This window comes from Ambystoma mexicanum, chromosome 1q (genome assembly GCF_040938575.1).
Source record: "Ambystoma mexicanum isolate Mex_15411 chromosome 1q, UKY_AmexF1_1, whole genome shotgun sequence".
NCBI classification, from domain to species: Eukaryota; Metazoa; Chordata; class Amphibia; order Caudata; family Ambystomatidae; genus Ambystoma; species Ambystoma mexicanum.
In genome coordinates, this window is record NC_090922.1 from 659,168,268 (window position 1) to 659,189,342 (window position 21,075).

The window sequence follows — 21,075 nt, forward strand, 5'->3', positions numbered from 1 at the left end:
TTGTGGCATTAGTAAAATGCCAGGCCCATCCAAACAAGGATGACGTCATCTCATTAGGTAACGCGGCAGCAGACGCTGCCGCCAAAGAAGCGTCCTATCTAACTAAGGAAACAACGAGTGAGTACATCTTACAAAAGTATGTAGAGGAAGAGCAGAGGGAGGGATAACTCCATGCCAGTCTCTCATATATTAAAGTTACAGCATGAAGCGCCAGCCGAGGAAAAAGTAATGGGAAAAACAAGGGTTTAGCCAGTCATCCTCTGTCGGAAAAACAACACAGGTAAAGTAGTTATGACCCAGAAACTACTAGAAATAGCTTTCCAACAGCTTCATTTCCCAGTCAACAGTGCCAACCAACATATAGCAGGAGAAATTCAGGAAAAAAATATCCAAATTGGCGACAGAATGTACAACATGCCAAGTATACAATTCAGGGATGACACTAAGAACACTGCCTAAAACAATTAGACCATTCAGAGAGCTACACATAGATTACGCTGATATGGGCGAAAGATGCAATGGATCACAATACATGAAAGTGGTAGTATGTCCCTTTTCAAGGTGGGTAGAAACAGGACCCTGCGTCCACCCAGACGCAAAATGTGCAGCCAAGTTCCTAGTGCGGTTAGTTTTTCTGGGGAAATGTGTGATGTAATACGCTCCGACAACGGAACTCATTTCGTCAACGATCTGTTCAAAGAAGTGACAGCAATGTTAGGAATAACTCACAAATTATGCACGATTTATCACCCGCAATCAAATGGCGTTGTTGAGAAAATAAACTGTTTGAGTTAAGAAACCAACCCAGCAAGTACCACCATTTGTCCCCGCACGAGATAGTGACAGGTAGACTCATGCACACAGCACACTCCCCACTACGAAGACAATCTGATGCACACAGGAGTGCAACAGTACTAGGGGAAGAGTTTCAGGAGTATCTGAAAAAACTCACAAAAGCAGCGTGTATGATTGCAAGACAGCTTGCACCCCCATTCACACAAGAAGCAGCAAAGGATACAGTAAAGCCAGCCAGTGATAGCCCTACAAGTCAGCTCATGCCAGAGGAGATGGTGCACGTAAGGAGTTTCGTACATCGGTGGAATGCCCCCAGATTCCACGGACCACATGAAGTGGTGTACTGCACACCCACAACTGTAAAAGTGAAAGGGCTGAGATATTGGATACATTTGTCCAACGTATGAAAAGCATATGACAGTGTAGCACAAGATGCAGAGACAGACAGGTCGGAAGGGGTGACCCAAACATAAAAGGAAAATTAGACAACTGATGAGATCTGTCGAGGGGGAAAAAAATATATATATATCTATATGCCTGAAAGAACCTTTTCTAGTTATAAAAGGAACATTATATTTGGACAAGTGCCAAGACGAGCAGATAACATGCAAAGCAGAGGCACTACGAGGGTTGGCAGACGAAAAATTGCAATGGATCCAAAGAACATGCGCCTCGATATGGACCCAACACATCACAAAAGTCACGTGAGTCACAGCCCTTGAAAAGCCATCCAAACCACAGAAAGAAATATCATATCAACTGTGCTTCCATGGAGAGGGAAAGGTAAATATGGGTACAAACAAGAACTGTAACAAAACACTCGTCATTGCAGGCATGAAAAAAGGTACTGCTGCATTAATGTACACTTACTGGGTTTGCGGCAAACAGGCGTACCTGCACCTCCCACAGTCATGGAGGGGCACGTGCTCTCTGGAAATCCTGCATTCTGCCCTGATGGTGATACCTGAAAGCCATATTCAAGGGGAGAAAGGGCTGTCGGCCGTCATGGATTCAGAACCCCTGCAACCAACTAAAGATGCCCCTGTATATGCCCTATCCGAGGAAAATCGGTAAAGCACAGTTTCAAGAAAAAGAAGGTTGTCAAACTACATCTCCAGGGCATCCTCAGAACTCTTGGCTCAAATCCCAGACCGATTCCGGCTGTTTAACTCCGCTGAGATGTTCTTTGCCTCCCTCGTCCCAAGCATCCAAGGCAAAATGGCTCCAGATCACCTGCTGGGAGCTGATCCAACTGGCCAATGACACAGAAGAAGGATTTAACGTGATGAAGGTGGAGCTAAGGGCCCTGTGGCTGATGACAATGCAGAACAGGTACGTCCTAGACCTGTTAACAGACATGGACGGGGGGGGGGATGGTTTGCCGAAAAATCAGGTGCGCTTGCTGCACGTTCGTACCTTCTGCAGATGCAGACAATGGAACTTTGTTGCACGTAATAGCAGCCCGTGCACAAACTTGGCGAGCATATAAAAGAAGGAGTACAGCCCAAAACCTGGTTCGACTACATGTTTTCGTGGGTACATTCCTGGATTGGGATGGCTGTCAAACTATTAATACCCACCATCATTTTCCTGCTTTTAATTTTTTGTGTGTGTTAATTAGGCCTTAGGCACTGCGCAGATGAAGTACCTAACAGTGCAATAAGGATGGTGACAATAGGCAGTGCAAAAGGAGTGGTGCAGATGACACACGAGGCACAAGTGCAAACAGGGGAGGACTCGGGGCCCAACAATTGTACCCATTTGTCTGAGGTGATGCTCTCCCATGCTTGGGTGAAGTTTGAAATCCACCCTCCTATTGGAGAGACCGGGGAGGGCACGTGAAGCAGGTAGTCACTGTTTTGGGGGTGTGGTACCACCTCTAGACAAGGAAGACCTCCCTTGGCTGCTTGATCTGTGCTGCCCACCCTCCCCCCCCTTGGTAAGGCTGGCTGCTCAGCCACTCTACCGACTTGTGTAGTACAGGCCTATATTAAGAGTTGGGTGCCTAATACCAAGAGATAAGTCTTCTAGAGTCCCACACCAGTTGACCAGTGAATTTTGAAAAACCTAACAACTTGTGATTATTTTTCATTGTCCCTATTCGAGTGCCAATATTTTTCCCCTCTGGTAGGGAGAATTCTCAGAAATGTGCTCATTCCCTTCTACCATAGAGGCCACCAGCTCTTTTGCTGGACTTTTAATTTCTAACCTGGAGAGAGTGAGACCTTTTTCCCACTCTCTGGCGTCTTTTTTCTGTGATTTGCACTCGGTTTCTTTTGATTTTGGAGTCTAAAACTCCATCGGCATCATTGTTACATTGTGACACACAACACCTTCAATTGCAGTGGCACAAAGAAGTCTCTTAGATTTCCCAAAGGTTTAAATACCTTCTCTTGGTAAAACAACTGTTTCTAAGAGCAGTGAAGTGGAATTGACTTTACTTACATTTTGTAACTTTCTAGACCCAGCGCACACTATTTTACCATGGTGTGCTGGAGGGGTTACTTAGTATCCCCTTTGTCTAGTTTCTCATGTAACATTTATAGGTTACCTTTCTACAATTAATGGTTGGTGGGAGTGGTTTACTTTCTACTACCATTGTGAGTTTTTACCGTGGGCTGCGTTCTCAGCTGCAGTAAGGCACCCATGGGTGCCCATTTTGTCAAAATGGCCCCGGTCTTGTTCTTTCGCCATTTCTTGTTGGAAAGGTCCTTCTTGAGATTTACCCTGCATGCGCCAAACCAGGTTTGGTCTCTTTGTTCGTTTTGTCTTTGCCAGGATTCACGAGTGAAGGCCGCCTCTGGCAGGGGCAGGAAATGAGGGAGGTTCCCGAAACTCCCTGTGCTTAATCCTCTTGGTTACAGGAATACACATAAAGGTGATTGGTCAGCTGGCTGCCCTTGGAGGACAGCCACCCTGCTGGGTGAGTGACAGCTATGCTGGAATAAAAGGGAGAAAATTGTATAAAAGGCGAGTCTCTTGGCTTGGAAGGCAGAATCGACCACTGGAACGAAAGAACCGAAGACGACCTGGAAGAGGACGGCTAGTGCAACTACTGGACCGTTGGTTTGCCCGGTGGAGCCCTGATGCAGGTCCGAATCGCCAAGTTCACCACGACAAAGACGCCCCTTCAAGGACGACTTCTCCCTTTGAGTTGGTAGGACCAATCAACTCGTAAACCACCTGGATACCATTCTCGGAGCTGGTTAGGATTAACCAAGGAGAAGGACACCAGTTTATGTGATTGAAGAACAGCAACCGGAAATCGAAGATTTGCCATTTTGCCAGCTTTGTGATCCGTCCCCGTGCAGGAGTCGCCCGATGTCCTCCAACTTGTCCCCAAGATTGAGGCTTGGGAACAGCAAGATATGCAGGAACTGCCAGGAACACAGTCTTCAGCTGCATCTTTTTCTTCAATATAAGGTACTGTGAAAACTTGATCGAGAGAACTTACCTCTCACCGCTAATGTTCGTGGAACTTTGGCAACTTGCAGGCCTAGTCAGCTTGTGAACCGACATACAAACCTTTCTTCCGTGAATTACTTCTAAGAAACGTGGCAAAGACTTTTCCTTTTTAAATACCGAAACCGTTTTTACTTATGCAAGACACTAGGCCATTGACTTTGGCCTACCTATTCCACTGAATCAACTCCTTTGGTGAACTCAAACTATTTGCACTCTTTTAGAGTAATTGTAATATTTGTTTTATTAACCTATGCCTTTTTGCTCCTACTTCAATGTTATTTGGCTCCTACTTCGAGGGAGCTCAACTGCTTATTAATCAGTATTGTAGTATAATTTAATTTTAGTGTCATATTGGTTGCCTCATTTAGTGAATGCTTTATACCTGATTGTGTAATAAATTACTAAGTGTTTTTACCAATAAACCTTGAGTATAAGTGTCTATCATTGTAGACCTTTGTGTAACACCCTTACAAGCTCACATTCCCTCTTGAGAGAAGCCTGGCTGCTCAGCTCGCTACCAAAAACTGTGGTACAGATTTATACCAAAGGTTGGTTATGCTTACACCTGTAGTCCTAGTTGTGTGTAGTGGTCCCAGAGGGTACTTACTGCATACAAACTTTGCCTAACACAGATGTGGTGCCCGGCACTTGAAGACTCTTGGTGCCGACTTCAATCCAAAGGGAAGGACCTTGAATTGTTAGTGCTTCCCCTGAACGATGAAGCGCAGAAACTTGTGGTGTCCCTTGTGGATTGGGATGTGGAAATGCACATCCTCCAGGTCCAAAGACGACAGGAAGTCTCCCTCTTCAAGCTGTCCGCGCACGTGCTGAAGAGTGACCATTCAAAACTTTTGGGACTTGATGTATTTGTTCAGCCGTCGGAGGTCGAGAATAGGCCTCCAGCCCCTGGTCTTCTTTCTCACGAGGAAGTACCTTGAGTACACTCCGGAGCCCTGGAACCGCTTTGGGACGAGCTCTTATCGCCCCTTTCCGTAGCTTGGTCCGAACCTCCAGCAGCTGCCGAGGGGTGTGCTTTTCCCGACAGGCCAATGGTGGTATTTGGGGACATTTCTGTTGAAATTCCAGGGTGTGTCCGTGTGCGAGAGCGTCCAGCACCCAACAATCGTTGGAGATTGTCTTTCACACTTGGACTAAGTTCGCCATCCGGCCTCCTACCATCGTCCTCCGAAAGGCCCCCGTTGGTCTCTTGGGCCGAGGAGTGGGAGGGTTGGCGGTACGAAGAGGAACTCCTGCAGTAACCCTTGGCAGAACGGGGAGACTTGCCTCCTGAGGATCGAAAGGACGGACGTTGCTGCTGTAGCTTGACACAATGTAAAAGATGATGCCTATGGAGTTTGTCAGACTCCATAACCAGAAGAAACACAGTGTATTAAATCACATTAAAATACATTAGAGAGTGGGAAAAAGTCTCACTCTCACCAGGTTAAAAAAATCAAGTTCTCAAAATCCAGCAAAGTCGCTGGGCGTCTAAGGTGGAGGGAATTAGCAAATTTTTGAGAATTCTCCCCAACACCTATACCTGCAGTCATAGCTGTTTGTAGTGTTCCCAGAGGGTACTACATTCAAACTTTGCTATTGTGTTGGAATCATGCTGTTTGCTATAAGGTACCTACTAACACTGGATCGTCTTTTCTGTTTCCCGCCTTTCTGATTGGTCCTGTTTTGAGATGACTTCACACCTTCATGAATGTACTGGGGGGAGGGAGGGGGATGATGATGTTTGTGGTTATGTAAAATGTCAATAAAGAAAGTTTAAAAAAAAAAAGTATGCCAGAAACCAGAAGCAAGGAGAAACGTGCCTACTGGTTGAAAACCTGAGATTTAGTAGGAGAGGAATATATTGTGATTATTTGTTACAGATCAGAAAAGGATTTAAATGAGACAGGTTTTCTGGAAATGTGTTTTGGCTGAGGAATTCTGGATTAGTCTTAGCCACAAGGCTCAGAGAGTTGACAAGTTTAGGTTTGAACTTTATGTTGTACACTGCAGGACTCAATTTTTGGATTAGATTAGGGTGCCCCAGCCAGACACTTGTTGAGAATATCATTTGTTTGTGTTCAGATCTCATAACCATCATCCACTGCGAGGACAACACCTACCAGCCCACTTTGCTACCATTTCCTTTGCACTTTTTCCAAAGTTGTGCCTTATTTTTAGATACTACTCCTAGAATCTTAGGTGTTTGTCCATCCTGACTGTTTGACCAAACCTTTGTTTTAATAAACCTGACCAACATCATCAGAAAAAAATAAATTAAAAATAAAATAAAACATACTGCATCACATTGTGAAGGCAACCAGCGGGAACACTTTCTTCATTTTCAAGGTACTGTGGGGCTTGGGGTATTTTATCCTTTTGCCATTTGGGGTGCTTCCCATCTTTGGGAGTGCGATTTAACCCTACACTAAGTTGACCTCAATTTACCTGCATTGGACTTACAGGTCTCTTATGGACACTGAATATTTAAGAACATAATTCTACAAAGAAGAGCATCTGAACTTTTAATTTGTCTGTTCTGGCCCCCAAAAGACCTCCTTCTGAACCCAATGGTGTTGGCAATGCATGTTCCCTTAAAGGTTTTAATGTTGAACAATTTCATGCTGGGATAATAGACTGCATCTCTTTGGGAGAATCTAACTGTTCTTATAACCTAATCAGTCTGTTCTGATCTAACCCTAACCTTTCCTTCTCTGAAAAACTCAATATTGTAAAGGTGATACTATATAAATGCTATACTGAACTCAAATGACATCACCCCCGGGTGCTGGAACATGGGTAACACATGAATAAATTACTCATCTGCTTTATTGATCACTTTTTGAATTGAATCCTAACTTGGGATTATTGTTACAGCTAATTACTGCTTTTTAAAGAATGCTTTAAATATCTGTGTATAAATAAATATTTACTATATAACTTTTAGCGTGTAATGGTTTAATTGGATATTTGTATTTACTGGTTTCATTGCACAGCTCTACAGCTCACATTACCCCCTTAAGATATGGCTGCTCAGTCACACTACCAACTTGTGTAGTACAGCACTACATTAATTAGTGGGTCACCTAATACCAAGAGTTAAGTCTTGTGTAGTCCCACACTAGTTGGACTGCACTAATTCTTACCCACCACCACTGTGGGTTATACTCATGCACAATACCCAGACTGTGACACCATGGATGTGGAGTTGGACCAGACAGTCCCACCCACTTCCTGGGCCACAGACACGCAAGGCATCACTAGCCTCAAGAGCAGCAGCAAGTGCATGATCTAATATGGGATTTCATGACCTGGCAAGACAGAAAGAAGGCTAAACTACAATATGGCCAAAGAACAAGCAAGCATCTCATGGCCTGGCCATTTTAGGGCACTCGCCAACTTTATAATAAGACTTAAGAGTTTGGCAAAGAAAAAGGTTATTAGAACAAAAGGTTACTAGAACAGAACAAGGGATCAAACAAATATTCTGAAGCAGGTAAGTACTTTTGGTAACTCCCAATGCAAAGTTAGTTAACCCCTTCCTGGAAGGAGGATAACACACAATGTCACAGGGCAGAAGAGTCATTCAGGGAGCCAGGCTAGGCCAAAGTCAATTGAACAAAAGTCTAGGTGAGCTGAAGCACTTCTTGCAGTTAAGTAAAAGTCTTGCACAATGTTTTAGAAGTCTTTGTAGAAAAGAAGAATTCAAAGCAGGGCCACAATCTGTTTAAACTTGTGAGGTATAGAACCTATCAGCAGCTCTACAGAGCAACTACAACAGGTCTCACCAACCGAGATCAAGTGCAGTTTCACAACAAAAGGCAAGTTCTCTTAGACTGTACAGTACCTTTAGGTTGAAGAAAAAGGGCAGCAGATGACTTCAGTTCCTGTGCAGCTCTGCAGATTCTGGTGTTCATGTGCCTCAGTCGTAGGGACAAGATGAACGACATCTGGGGACTCCTGCACTGCAATGGGACGGTCACCGACCGCAACCGGCAATCTTTATCTTTAAACAAGTAGCACTTCGGTGTTTCAGCTCCTCGCGTCTACTGCAAATAGCAACACTGCGGTTCCTGTCTGTCGAGATGGGCTTTGCTTGCATCTGGGGTCCAGCACTCTGTTGAGGTGGCTCAGGCTCGGTCAATCTTGCTTCCTGGGAGTTGAAAGATCTTTCTGGAGCTCTTGGCCAGCTTAAAAACAATGCACAAAATCTGGTGCTCCTCTCCCTGGCTATTCAGTTAAAGCAACAACTGCAGTGGAATTTCAACCAACTCCGAGAGGATGTCCAGGTGGCTTACTTTGAAGTCGATTGGTCCCACCAACTCAAGGGGAGAAGTTGTCCTTGCAGGGGCTTCTCTGTCGATACAAATTTGGAGTTTCAGCACAGCAGCAGGGCTTCACCTGGCAAACCAACGGTCCAGGAGTTGCAGAAGGCGTCTTCTTCAAGTTCATCTTCGGATTCCTTCGTCCAGTGGTCGACTCTGCCTTCCAAGCCAAAGAGCCTCGCCTTTCATGCAGGTTTCTCCCATTCATTCCAGCCTAGCTGTCAGTCACCCAGCAGGGTGGCTGTCCTTGCCGGACAGCCAGCCGGCCAATCACCTAAGAGTGCATTCCTGACTCCTAGGAGACTAAGCACAGGGAGTTTTGGGACCCTCCCTCGCTTCTTGCCCTCGCCAGACACCCTGGAGCCAGAGGCGGGTTTCACTCGTGAATCCCGCCAAAGATCAAATGAACAAAGGCACCAAACCTGGTGTGGCATACAGAGTAAATCTCAAGAAGGACCTTTCCACAAAGAAATGGCGAAAAAAAAGACTGGGCCCATTTTGACAAAAAAATGGCACCCTTGGGTTCTTTACTGCAGTTGCGACTGCAGCCCGTGGTAAATGCACCCCACGGTAGTTAAAAGTAAACCACTGCCACAAGCCATTCATATAAAAGTAACAAAAAATCCAAAGTGTAAAAGACTACGATAATACAAAAATATCCCGATTGCACTACATTGTAAGAAACTGTGTGCAATGTTAAAAAGTTAAAGTGTTCAAGTCAAAAGGGCAATAGTTTCCCAGTACTGAACCACTGTTCAGTTTCCCCATACACAAATGAGCATAAGGACAGCAGAGTGAAGCTGAAGGCTTCACCTTCCTGTAAAGAGTCAGGCTAGGTTCAGAAACAAAAGCACCAAGTTTGTGGTCAACAGAACATAGAGGGAAGGTTATCTTTCCTAATAGCCATCCTAAAGTGGGTCAAATGAGAGCTATGCAACATAGCCCTTGAGTGCACACCTTTCTCTTACCCAAATATGTACCTTTACTAAAGTAATTTTAGGCACATCCCACTTTCTGCTCAACTTTTTCATCCACCATAAAATTCTGACACGTGCAAGAGTGATTTTTCTCTCTCCAGTTTACACCTTTCAATTGAGTGCAATTGCTGACACTATACAACAGTGATGGACAGGTTAAAGAAAGGTCATTAGGCGATTTAATTTGAGCCTCCTCTGAAGAACAAGAGTGATCCTGGATTGGCTACACCCCCGCAATATGTCATGTTAGCAGAAAGATACACAGGAGTTAAACTTGGGGACACAGCAGTAAGAGCACACATCCTCTTGTAACATAAAATATACAATTACACATTAACCCCATATATTACCTTGCTGGCTGGAGGGAGCATGTTGTGTTGGGAGCTGGTGGGAATCATGCCTCGATAGGTCTGGCTAGTTTGGAAGGAACGTGTCAGATTTTGGTGCTGAGTCTGGGGTGAAGGCTGAAGGGACTGTGGCAAGGCGATGAGAGGCTGTCCAGGTGTTGATCCAAAGTTGGCAAGGGATAGCTGCGATCCTTGTAACGGTACAGTCATCTGAGCATGAAAATAAACAACTTGTACATATAGGCATTGCTTTGCACAAAAAGTGACTGTGCTTATTACTATGCTTTTCCTGCAGCACAACCTGGGCATTCCTTGCAAAACACCCTCAGTGCCACTACCGCAAACAAGACTACTTCGGCCATACCTTCACATCCAACCTAGAGATAATTTGATATCATGTGATCACATCAGTGGGGAAACTTTGTTTAGCTGACTAACTAGCCCTTCCCGCACATATGCTAGAACTGGAATGTGATTGCATATTTACACTGGTGCTAGAATATGTTGAGAAGACATATTGGTTGGTGAGAAAAGAAAAGACCATCTGTTCACCCCAACACGGTTTCTTCCACCAATGTGTTCTTCCCACTTATTTACAGTCTTCAATTGGATCACACATTTCAACTCACAACTGAATGAGAGCATGGCTCTTGCCCAACACCAAAGTCATAAATAGCAGTGGATTGTGGGACTTTCACAACTTCTTTTCACACAAAAGATTCCTGATTTAAACACAAAAGCTCAAAAAAATAATGTTTAGAAGCTTGTTGCAAGATCGCAAATATGGAATATATGTTGCTTCAAACAAAGTAATGTGTATTCTGTTTCCACACTAAGAAAACTATGCACACCCAAATCTGTTGCCACCATCCTACCTTTTGATAAGGATTGAAGAACAAGCCCTGCATGCCATTCTTGCAGGACTGCCCAGTACTTGTTAACGGTGCATCAGAATCAGTTCGGCCTGTTTGCAAGCAGACAAACTCGGCAGGCATAGACTGGGAGAGCCACTTTCGTTCTGGAGCAGATGTCAGCTCAGGGCCGGCTCTCACCTGACTCAAATAGCGCCACTAAAAGAAAAATTGGGAAAGGGGTTTGGGTGCATTTAATTTTATGTTTTTCCAGGTCTTCTTTTAGATTCCGTCAATATGGAAGTTTTGATTTTAATAAAACATTTTGCATTGTATGTGGATTACAATATGGCTGCCTAAAATGATGCAATAGTTATCTATGACAACATTATGGTCATCTACACAGTTGGCCATATCTGAGCAGAGGGACAACAAGCACCAGCCATCAGAAATAAACAATACTGCCAAAAGTCACTGGAACGTGAAGCAGCAATTGTTGGGCAGAATTGCATGCAGTACCCCCTGGGGCTACCACACACAATTAGGATTACAGGTGTAAGGAAGACCAACCTTTTGTATAAGTCTGTACCACACAGTTTGTTGGTAGTGAGCTGAGCAGCCAGGCTTACTTCAAGACTCAATGTGAGCAGTACAAGTAGTTACACAGAGTACTTTCAATCACAGTGGTTCAAGTAGACACTTATACTCACGGTGTCTTGGTAAAACAAATATTAATTTATTACACACTCATTTATAAAACATTTCACTAGAAGAAGACAACTTATTATATACCAATACACTTCAATACAAAATTTGAGCTCCCCTGAAATAGGAGCAAAATGGCAGTTCAGTTACTTAGCAGCGAGTAAAAAGGACAAAAGTAAGTAGAATAGATTACATATACTTTCTAGGCAGTGAAAATAGCTTCAGTTCACCAGAAGAGTTGAATTCAAGCCAAAAGACCAGGCCAAAGTCAATGGGCTAGTGTTCTGGATAGGAAAGAGCAGTTCTGGTATCAAACGGTAAAGTCCTTGTAAATGTTCTCAGTAGTAGTTTAGGCGAAAAAGAATCATTTGTGGGGTCACAAGCTGATTAGGCCGGCGAGTTGGGAAATTTTCACAAACATTCACTGCGAGAGTGGCGTTCTCTCAATCGGGTTGGCACAGTACCTTTATATGAGGAAACAAATGATACTGAAGTTGTGGTTCCTGACAGTTCCTGCAGATCTCGCTATTCCTGAGCCTCAGTCGTGGGGACAAGAGGGAGGACGTCGGGGGACTCATGCACTGCACAGCAGCGTTGAAGAAAGCAAACAAAATGGAGTCACTTCAGTTCCAGTTGCTGTAGGTTCAAGAACACAAACTGGTGTCCCTCTCCCTGGTTAATCCTAACCAGCCTTGAGAATGGTATCCAGGTCCCTTATGAGTCGATTGGTCCCACCAACACAAAGGAAGAAATCGTCCAGGAGTTGCAGCAGCTGTCCTCTTACAGCTCGTCTTCGGTTCTTTCGTTCCAGTGGTCGACTCTGCTTTCCAGTCCAAGAGACTATCCTTTTAAACCATTTTCTCCCTTTCATTCCAGCCTAGCTGTCACTCACCCAGCAGGGTGGCTATCCTTGCCAGACAGTCAGCCAGCCAATCAAGCCAGAGTGCATTTGGGTCTCCTAGGAGAATAAGCACAGGGAGTTTCGGGCACCTCCCTCACTTCCTGCCCACCCCAGACACTCGGACGCCAAGGGCGGACTTCAGTCCTGAAGCCCGCTAAAGGCACACGAACAAAGGGACCAAACCTGGTTTGGCGTGCAGAGACAAACACTAGAAGGACCTTTCCAAAAGGAAATGGCGAAAAAAGAAGACCAGTTTAAATAAAGGGGCTTAAGGCGCCATCTTGAAAAACATGGCTCCCGTGATGCTACCGGTGTTCGCTGTCGGGGAAAAAACTTGGTAGTTTGTTGTAAAACCACTGCCAGCAGCCTTCTCAATAGGAAAGGGTAGCATTTGACAGCTACATGAGTATTTAGACACAGGGGATACCATGTAACCCCTCCAGCAATCCATTGTGTGTGCTGGGTCTATGAATTTGGAAAGACTAGTCAAGTCAATTTCACTTTACATTCTCTGGGAAAAAGTAGTTTATCCCAGAGAAGGTATTTAAATCTTTGGGAAGTCTAAAAAGATATCCCTGTGTCACTGCACTGAGGGTGCTGTGTAACACACATGTAAAGATAATGCCTATGGAGTTATCTAAAACTCCATAATCAGAGAACACAAATGTAAAACACACATCCTCAAAATCCAGCAAAGTTGCTGGGTGTCTCTAAGGTGAAGGGAATTAGCACATTTATGAGAATTCTCCCTAACAAGCAGTACATACATACACAACGATGGAACATGCCAAACGATGGAACGCTATCCCCATTCTTCTTAGGCAGGAAGGAACAAGTTACTTACCTGTAACTGTTGTTCTCCAGCATGGGTCTGGCATGGATTCACATGCTCATGAATATTCCCTGTCGTCAGGCTGGGAATCCTCGGTAAAGAAAAAAATCAGTATCAGTTTCGTTTCTGATCTGTCTTTCTCAGTAGTAACCAATCACTGATCTCTGGGTCATACTGCCCCAGCCAATGACTGCCCTCTACCTAAGCCCCGCCTCCGGCAGCCATCCTCAGATTTGGTAGCACAAGTGGCAGTATGACCAAGTGAAGAGCCGCAGAGGGGTAGGTGGGAGGGTCTGGCATGGATTCACATGCTCATGAATAATAGAATACATAGCAGTATACACATGCACAGCCACGGGAGGTGGCAACAGGCTCAACATTAAGCATCTCTTACCTCCTCACCAGGCTCACCTTAAGTGAACAGGTTGCGCAGCACTGCTTGGCCGACCCTGGACTCCTCCCTGGAGTCCCGATCGACGCAGTAGAATCTAGTGAGGGTGTGCGTCGACCTCCACGTAGCAGCCCTGCAGATGTCCAGCAGGGGCACACCAGACAGGAACGCTGTGGTAGCAGCGATGACTCTGGTCGAATGGGCTCTCGGACAGCCGGGCAGCGGTCGGTTTGCCAACCGGTGGCACTGCATGATGCAGCCGGAGAGCCATCTGGAAATGGAAGTCTTCGAGAGAGCCTTCCCTTGATTCACAGACCCAAAGTTCACAAACAGTTGTGAAGTTTTCCGAAAACTCTTTGTGTGGTCCACGTAAAACTTGAGCGCTCTAGCTACATCCAGCGAGTGCAAAGTCCTCTCGGCCGGCGTCGAAGGCGACGGAAAGAAAACTGGTAACACCAAGGGCTCGTTGAGGTGGAAGTCCGACGGGAACCTTGGGCATGAAGGAGGGGTGCGTCCTCAGCACCACCCTCGTGTCCTGAAAAGTCAAATATGGAGGCTTGCAAGATAGGGCCTGGATCTCTCCCACTCGTCGTGCAGAGGTGATGGCCACGAGGAACGTGGTCTTCCATGACAGGAACTTCAAAGGTGCCGAATGCATAGGCTCGAATGGGGCCCCCATGAGCCTGGTCAGCACCACATTAAGCTCCCACGCCGGTGCAGGAGCCTTCACCGGCGGGAATGATCGGAATAGTCCTTTCATAAATCCTTCACCAGGCGATGAGACCACAAGGACGCCTGTCCCGTCGTCCTGGTATATCGGGAGATAGCAGCCAGATGTATTTTTATGGAGGCGTGAGCCAGTCCAGCCTTGGCCAGCGACAGCAGGTACGGCAGCACTTGACAGGCTGTAATTCGCAGAGGTTTAATCTGTGCACGGCACCAGACCGAGAACCTCTTCCATTTATGACCGTAACACTTGAGAGTTGAGGACGGCCTGGCCTTTGCAAGAACCTCTCTGCAATCAGCCGGGATATCGTACCCTCCAAACTCTAGTGCTGCAGGAGCCAGGCCTGCAGGTTCAGCAACTGTGGGTCATGGTGGAGAATGGCGCTCCTTCTCTGGAGAGAAGATCCGCGTCTGCCGGCAGCCTGACTGGCGGGGACGTTGACAAGTCCAGAAGGTCCGGGAACCAGACCTGCCTCGGCCATGCCGGTGCGACGAGGATCATCCTGCACCTGGACTTCTTGAGCTGGTTGATGAGGGGGAGCAGCAACGGCAATGGAGGGAATGCGTATAGAAACAGGCCATCCCAAGGGAAAGAAAGCTTCCCCCATGCTCCTCGGCTGTGGGAACCTGCTGGCGAACCTCTGGCACTTGGAGTTTGTCGCCCTCGCAAACAGGTCGATCTGGGGTTTGCCCCATCGTTGGAAGAGTCGATCCACTTGATCCTGGCGCAGTTCCCCACTCGTGGCACGAGTGCAGCTCCCTGCTGAGTGAGTCGGCGATGGTGTTTTTATTCCTGCCAGGTGGAAGGGAACCAGAAACATCCCCTGGGCGACTGCCCAGTGCCACAGATCCTGGGCCTCCTTGGATAGGGCTGGGGATCTGGTGCCCTCCTGCTTCAGTATGTAGAACATCATGGTGGTGTTGTCGATGAAGATCCTCACCACTTTGTCCTTGAGGGACGGGAGGAACGACTTGAGCGCCCAGAACAGTGTAGTTGATGTGAAGAGACCTCTCCTCCGGGAGCCAAAGGCCTCTTGCGTGGAGATCTCCGGTGTGGGCCCCCCAACCCTCCAGAGAGGCGTCTGTAGTCACCGTCTCGTGAAATGCCGGGGTTTGAAAGTCCGTGCCCGTCGTGAGGTGAGCCCGGGTGCCCCACCATAGGATCGCCCGACGGAACTCCTCGTTGAGGGGGATCCTGTCATCGAAGCAACCCCTCGCCTGAAACCAGCAGGCGTCGAGGAACTCCTGTAGCGGACGCATCCGAAGTCTGCACAGGGGCACAAGGTAGATGAATGAGGACATCATCCCGAGAAGGGACTTGATGGGCCTCACCCTGGCCACGTCCGTGGCTAACAGGCGCCGCACCTTGCCCAGGATGGTCTTGGTCCTCTCCTCTGAAGGGGAGGCCAATTGCTCCACTGTATCAAGCTTCGCCCCCAAAAACAGTGCTACTTGCGATGGAACCAGGTGGGATTTGGGGTAGTTGATGGAGAACCCCAGCTCCATGAGCAACCGGACGGTCCTCGCCGTATGATCGACGGCGAGTTCCCTTGACCTTGCCCGGATTAGCCAGTCGTCCAGGTAGGGGTAGACGTGGATCCCCTGCAGGCGCAGCCGCTCCGCCACTGGTGCCAGGCACTTGGTGAAAACCCTGGGTGCCGAACGGTAGGGATCTGAATTGGTAGTGGCGTCCCTGAACCACGAACCTGAGGAACTTCCTGTGCCTTTTTAGAATGGGGATGTGGAAGTAAGCATCCTCCAGGTCCAACGACGATAGGAAGTCGCCTTCCTCCAGCTGTCCCAGCACGTGCTAGAGGGTGACCATCCTGAATTTCTGCGCCTTGATGTATTTGTTTAACCGACGCAGGTCTAGGATGGGGCGCCAACCGCCTGTCTTCTTTCTGACGAGGAAGTATACTCCAGAGCCCCGGAGCCTCCTGGGGACGAGCTTGATGGCACCTTTCTTGAGCATCGCCTTTACTTCCAACAGCAGTTGAGGAACGTGTTTCTCCTTCCTGGCCACGGGAGGAATGCGAGGGCACTTCTTTAGGAATTCCAGCGAGTGCCTGTTGGCCAGAGTGTCCAAAACCCAACGATCGGTGGAGATGGACTCCCACACTCTGACAAACTTCCGTCAGCCGGCCTCCCACTGGGGTGCTTCGGTGGGGGCCCGACAACCCAGCCGGGTCAGTCTTGCTTGGAAGCGGCCTTGCCGCCGAGGGCGGGAACCCCCTTGCTTGCCGCGACCTCTGTAGGCCTCCTGGGAAGAGGAGCGGGCCGCCTGGCGGTAGGTGGAGGAGCCACCGCTGAATCTTTTGGAGGCACCCTGTCTGCCTCCAGGGCTCCGAAAGGGCCGTCGCTGCTGAAGTACCCCAAGGGCCCGGGCCGTCTCCGAGTCGGTCTTGATGGCCTGTAGAGACTCATCCACCGCCTTACCAAAGAGGTTGTTGCCGTCGAACGGCATGTCCAACACTCTGGTCTGGATGTCCTGGCGAAAGTCTGTCGCCTTGAGCCATCCTCGTCGTCTGAGGCAAACTCCGTTGCCCAGTTGGAGAAATCCGGTATTGGCAATGTCCGTTGCCACCGTAATGGCGTGATCCGACGCCACCTCACCCTCCTGCAGAATTTCTAGGGCCTCCGCCCTTTTGTCATCGGGCAGGAAATCTAGCAGGGGAGCTATCTTGAACCAGAGCTCCCTGTCATAGCGGGCCACGATCGCTAAGGCATTGGCCGCCTTAATCGTCATCACCGCCGACAATGAGATGACTCGTCGTCCCATAGAGTCCAACTTCTTACCCTCGCTGTCCGGCGGGGAAGTGGAAGATGAAGCCACCGCGCCCGCTGCCTTCTTCTTAGCCGCTGCCGAGACGACCGAGTCTGGCGTGGGCTGGGCCCTGAGGCACAAGGGGGCAGCATTGGGGACTCGGTACTTCTTCTCGTACCTGGCCCTCTTGGTGGGTGTCGTGGCAGGGTTCTTGAGGACAGCAAGCCCCTCGTCCCAGATGTCGTCGAGTAAAAGCACTGTGAGGACCGTCTTCCTCTTAGCCTCTCGTTGTTGGTACAGAAACCCCTACTTTTTCTGTTCTTCAGCCCAGAGCTGGAAGAGCTTGGATGCCCTGGTTATCATGGCGTGGAAAGAGCCAACCTCGTCGGCTGGGGACGCCGTCATTTTCCGTCACCGTATCTGTCGCCGTATCCTCTCCCGGCGAGGGGGATGAGGAGTCCATCGGTCTCGCAGGCACGAAGGGCGTAGAGGGGTGGACTCTTCTCCGCTTGCTCGGAGGGCTTCCTGACGGGCCTGGTTCTGGCTCCTCCGTCGGGGTGCTTGGTAATCTCGTCCTTATCTCGGTACATAAGTATAGGATTGCCAACAAAATGGCTGGCAGGCTCGGGCAATGGCTGCGACGGACGGGATGGCCGCTCCACTGGGCCCTGTTCGTCGTCGCTATCTTCGATAACGTCAGCAGGGACCGTCCCCGGGGATCGAACCTTCTTGAACTTCTCGTTGAGGTCTATGGACCTTTCGTTGAGGCCCTTCTCGGTCTCCACCAGTTCCTCCTCAGACGCTGATTCCGAGTCTGTAATGGCCCCTGCTCTCTTTCAGTCAGGGGCTTCACGGGGGTCTTCGCGATGGACTGGAAAGAGGATTCCCTCCGCGGCGGCAGGGATACTCTGGGCCCAGAGGCCGTTTCCACTGGTGTAGTCTCAGCCGGCTCCGCCAGGGTTGCAGCAACCACTTCGGTAGAGGCCTTAGCCGGGTGGATCAAGGCCCTCACCACCTTAGGTGCGTCCTGGGCCTTCGCCTTGGGGGGAGGGTCAACGCCTCGCTCCCCCTTTGAGATCGACCGGGTCCGCTCCAGCGGCCTACCCGGGTTCTCGGATTTCCTCTTCCCCGAACCAGAGCTCTGGCTCGTGGTCGAACGTGCCGGGGAAGTAGCGCCCTGCTTGGCAACCGAAGAGCCCGACCTTTCGGCGCTCCTGGAGCTCGCGGTGCTTTGCCTTCTGTTGGGCCCCCGTCGCCGGGGGCGCCCTCAAAGGACTTAGAAGCCCGCTCAGACTTCTTCTTCGCCTTCTCACTTGCTGTGCCCTTCTCCAGCCAGGTGGCGAGGTGGGAACGACGATCTTGTTTGGTCCGTTCCCGAAAGGTTCTTGCAGAACGCACAGTCCTTCTCCAAGTGCGTCTTGTCCCCATTGAGGCAGTAGAGACATTGCAAATGCTCGTCCTCCTTGAAAACGTTATATAATCCGCATCCAGGGCAGTTCCTCAACAGCTTGGATCCGGGTGTCGAGCTCCCTTTGTCCTGGGCCATGTACGTTGAGGTAGACTGCAGATCTTCCGGAATCCTCCAAGAAGTGTAAACTCGACGAAAACTTCACCCTTGAGGGGCGTAGAAGAATTCCGAAACAGGTCTGCGTTATCGGAAGTAGAAACGGTGGAGCTTGAGGCTCGATTAAACCAAAAAAATGAGAAATTCTCCTGAAAAAACGTGAACACGCAGTAAAAAACTCGAGAGCTAAACACGAGGACTCCCAACACTTGGGCGTGCGGTAAAAATCTGAGGATGGCTGCCGGAGGCGGGGCTTAGGGAGAGGGCAGTCATTGGCTGGGGCAGTATGACTCAGAGATCAGTGATTGGTTTCTACTAAGAAAGACAGATCATAAACAAACTGATACTGATTTTTTCTTTACCGAGGATTCCCAGCCTGACGACGGGGAATATTCATGAGCATGTGAATCCATGCCAGACCCCATGCTGGAGAAACGTCCTTCCTCACCTTTAAAGCGGGCATAAAAAACTGGCTGAGGAACAAGCCTCTCACTAAGACATAATCGCCATATTAGCCAACCACAGTCCATCTATGCCACTGATCAACATCTTGTTTCGTTTTTACTACTGTGCATGATCTCCTTATGTCATTAACTGACCTACCTGTAACCAGGGTCCCTATTGTTGTCTCCATTCTTGATCGTAACCTGTCTGCCTTACTATGTTTGTATCCTCCAAGTTTTTCAAGCGCCCAGTTACCTCAGGGTTTGGTGCGCAATACAAATAATAAAACACTAAACAAATACAAAATACAACCAAGGGAGGTGGCAAGGCTCAAAAGAAGCAATTACTCTTACCCCCTCACCAGGCTCACCTTCAAGCGAACAGGTTGCGAAGCACTTCTTGGCCGACTCTGGACTCCTCTCTGAAATACCTGCCGGCGCAGTAGAATTTCGTGAAGGTGTGCATAGACCTCCATGTAGCAGCCCTGCAGATGTCCAGCAGGGGCATACCAGATAGGAATGCAGTCGTCGCAGTGATCGCTCTGGTAGAGTGGGCTCTCGGATGGCCAGGCAGTGGTCGGTTTGCCAACCGGTGACATGGGTGATGCAGCCGGAGAGCTAGCTGGAGATGGAAGCCTTGGACAAGGCCTTTCTCATGATTCATAGGATCCAAGTACACAAACAGCTGAGAAGTCTCCCGGAAACACTGTGTGGGCCACACAAACTTCAACGCTCGAGCCACATCCATTGAGTGCAAAGTCCTTTCAACCCACGACGAAGGTGTCGGAAAACGCACAGGCAACACCAAGGGTTCATTGAGATGAAATTCCGACTGAACCTTCGGCATGAAGGAGGGGTGAGTCCGCAGCACCACCCTTGTCTCGTGGAAAGTCAAGTAGGGCCGCTTACAGGACAGGGCTTGGATCTCACCTCGGTCAGGTGATGGCCACAAGGAAAGCGGTCTTCCAAGAAAGGAAATTGACGCACAGGCTCGAAGGGGGCACCCATAAGCATAGTCCGCACCACGTTGAGTTCCCACGCGGGGCAGGTGCCTTCACAGAAGCAAACCATTGGAACAGTCCTTTAATGAACTCCTTCACTAAACGGTGCGACCAAAGAGAAGACCATCCCAGAGAGCTGGTGTCGCAGGAGATAGCTGCCAGATGCACTTTGATGGAGGCGTGCGCCAGCACCGACTTAGCCAACGACAACAGGTAAGAAAGGGTGACCGTCAGATGGTTAATCTTCTGCGACCAGTACCAAGTCGTGAAACGCTTCCACTTGTGCCCGTAGCACTTGTGGGATATTTTGACCCACTCAGCTATGCTTCACTACATCACTTTGCTGCATTGGTGCAACAAACAGCACAAAATGCCCGCGCAGACCCCTGTGCGTGCCAAGATCGCGAAACTGCGTTTAGTCACAACCAGAAAATGGCTGCACTACCCTACCAAACCCATTTCAGGTGGGGTAAATCAGAGTACTTACTGCAGGACTGTGCCAGTGTGCTCAGCAACATTTTAAATGGAGCAAAGGAACGAAGCAGCATTACTTTGCTGTAAACCCAAAATGCCTCTTTAAAATATCATATTTTCAACCTTCAAAGTGCTGTTTGGTGCTAAATTCATCAATTCCTCCTGAACCACTATGATCAAAAATGCCCTGCAGTGCCCAGGATCATTCTTGAGTCTCCGAGGAACTGGGCCTCATCTGAATGACAGCCCCTAACAAAAGTATCTTTGGAAAAGCAAACCAGGGACGGTTTTCATTTTCCACGGCAAACACAGCTATTTCTTTGCAACAAGTACCAAGAATCAGCTGTCCAGAGAAAGACTCTATAACAGATGCATGATACATGTATCCATGCTGCAAACAACTCCAGCACTCAAGGAAGGAAATAGAGCTGCCCAAAGTGTGGATTTGCTGAAGATGAAAACCGATTTTAAAGAAATAAGTTAAAAGTGCTTTTTCCTGAATGAAGAGCAAACTCGC

The 21,075-nt window shown here is 48.4% G+C and overlaps 1 protein-coding gene across 6 annotated transcripts in view; it reads right to left on the reverse strand.

The window, feature by feature from the left end:
- PRRC2C (proline rich coiled-coil 2C) overlaps positions 1 to 21,075 on the reverse strand; it is a 1,565,218-nt gene that overhangs the window by 160,971 nt on the left and 1,383,172 nt on the right. For 4 of the 6 annotated variants that reach the window (XM_069641251.1, XM_069641250.1, XM_069641249.1 and 1 more), the window contains exons 30-31: positions 10,782 to 10,976; positions 9,910 to 10,116 (exon numbers count right to left, since the gene is read on the reverse strand). In XM_069641251.1, the coding sequence (XP_069497352.1) occupies positions 9,910 to 10,116; positions 10,782 to 10,976 (402 nt within the window). The remainder of the gene's footprint in view (positions 1 to 9,909; positions 10,117 to 10,781; positions 10,977 to 21,075) is intronic. The other 2 variants (XM_069641252.1, XM_069641254.1) reach the window with 1 other exon arrangement.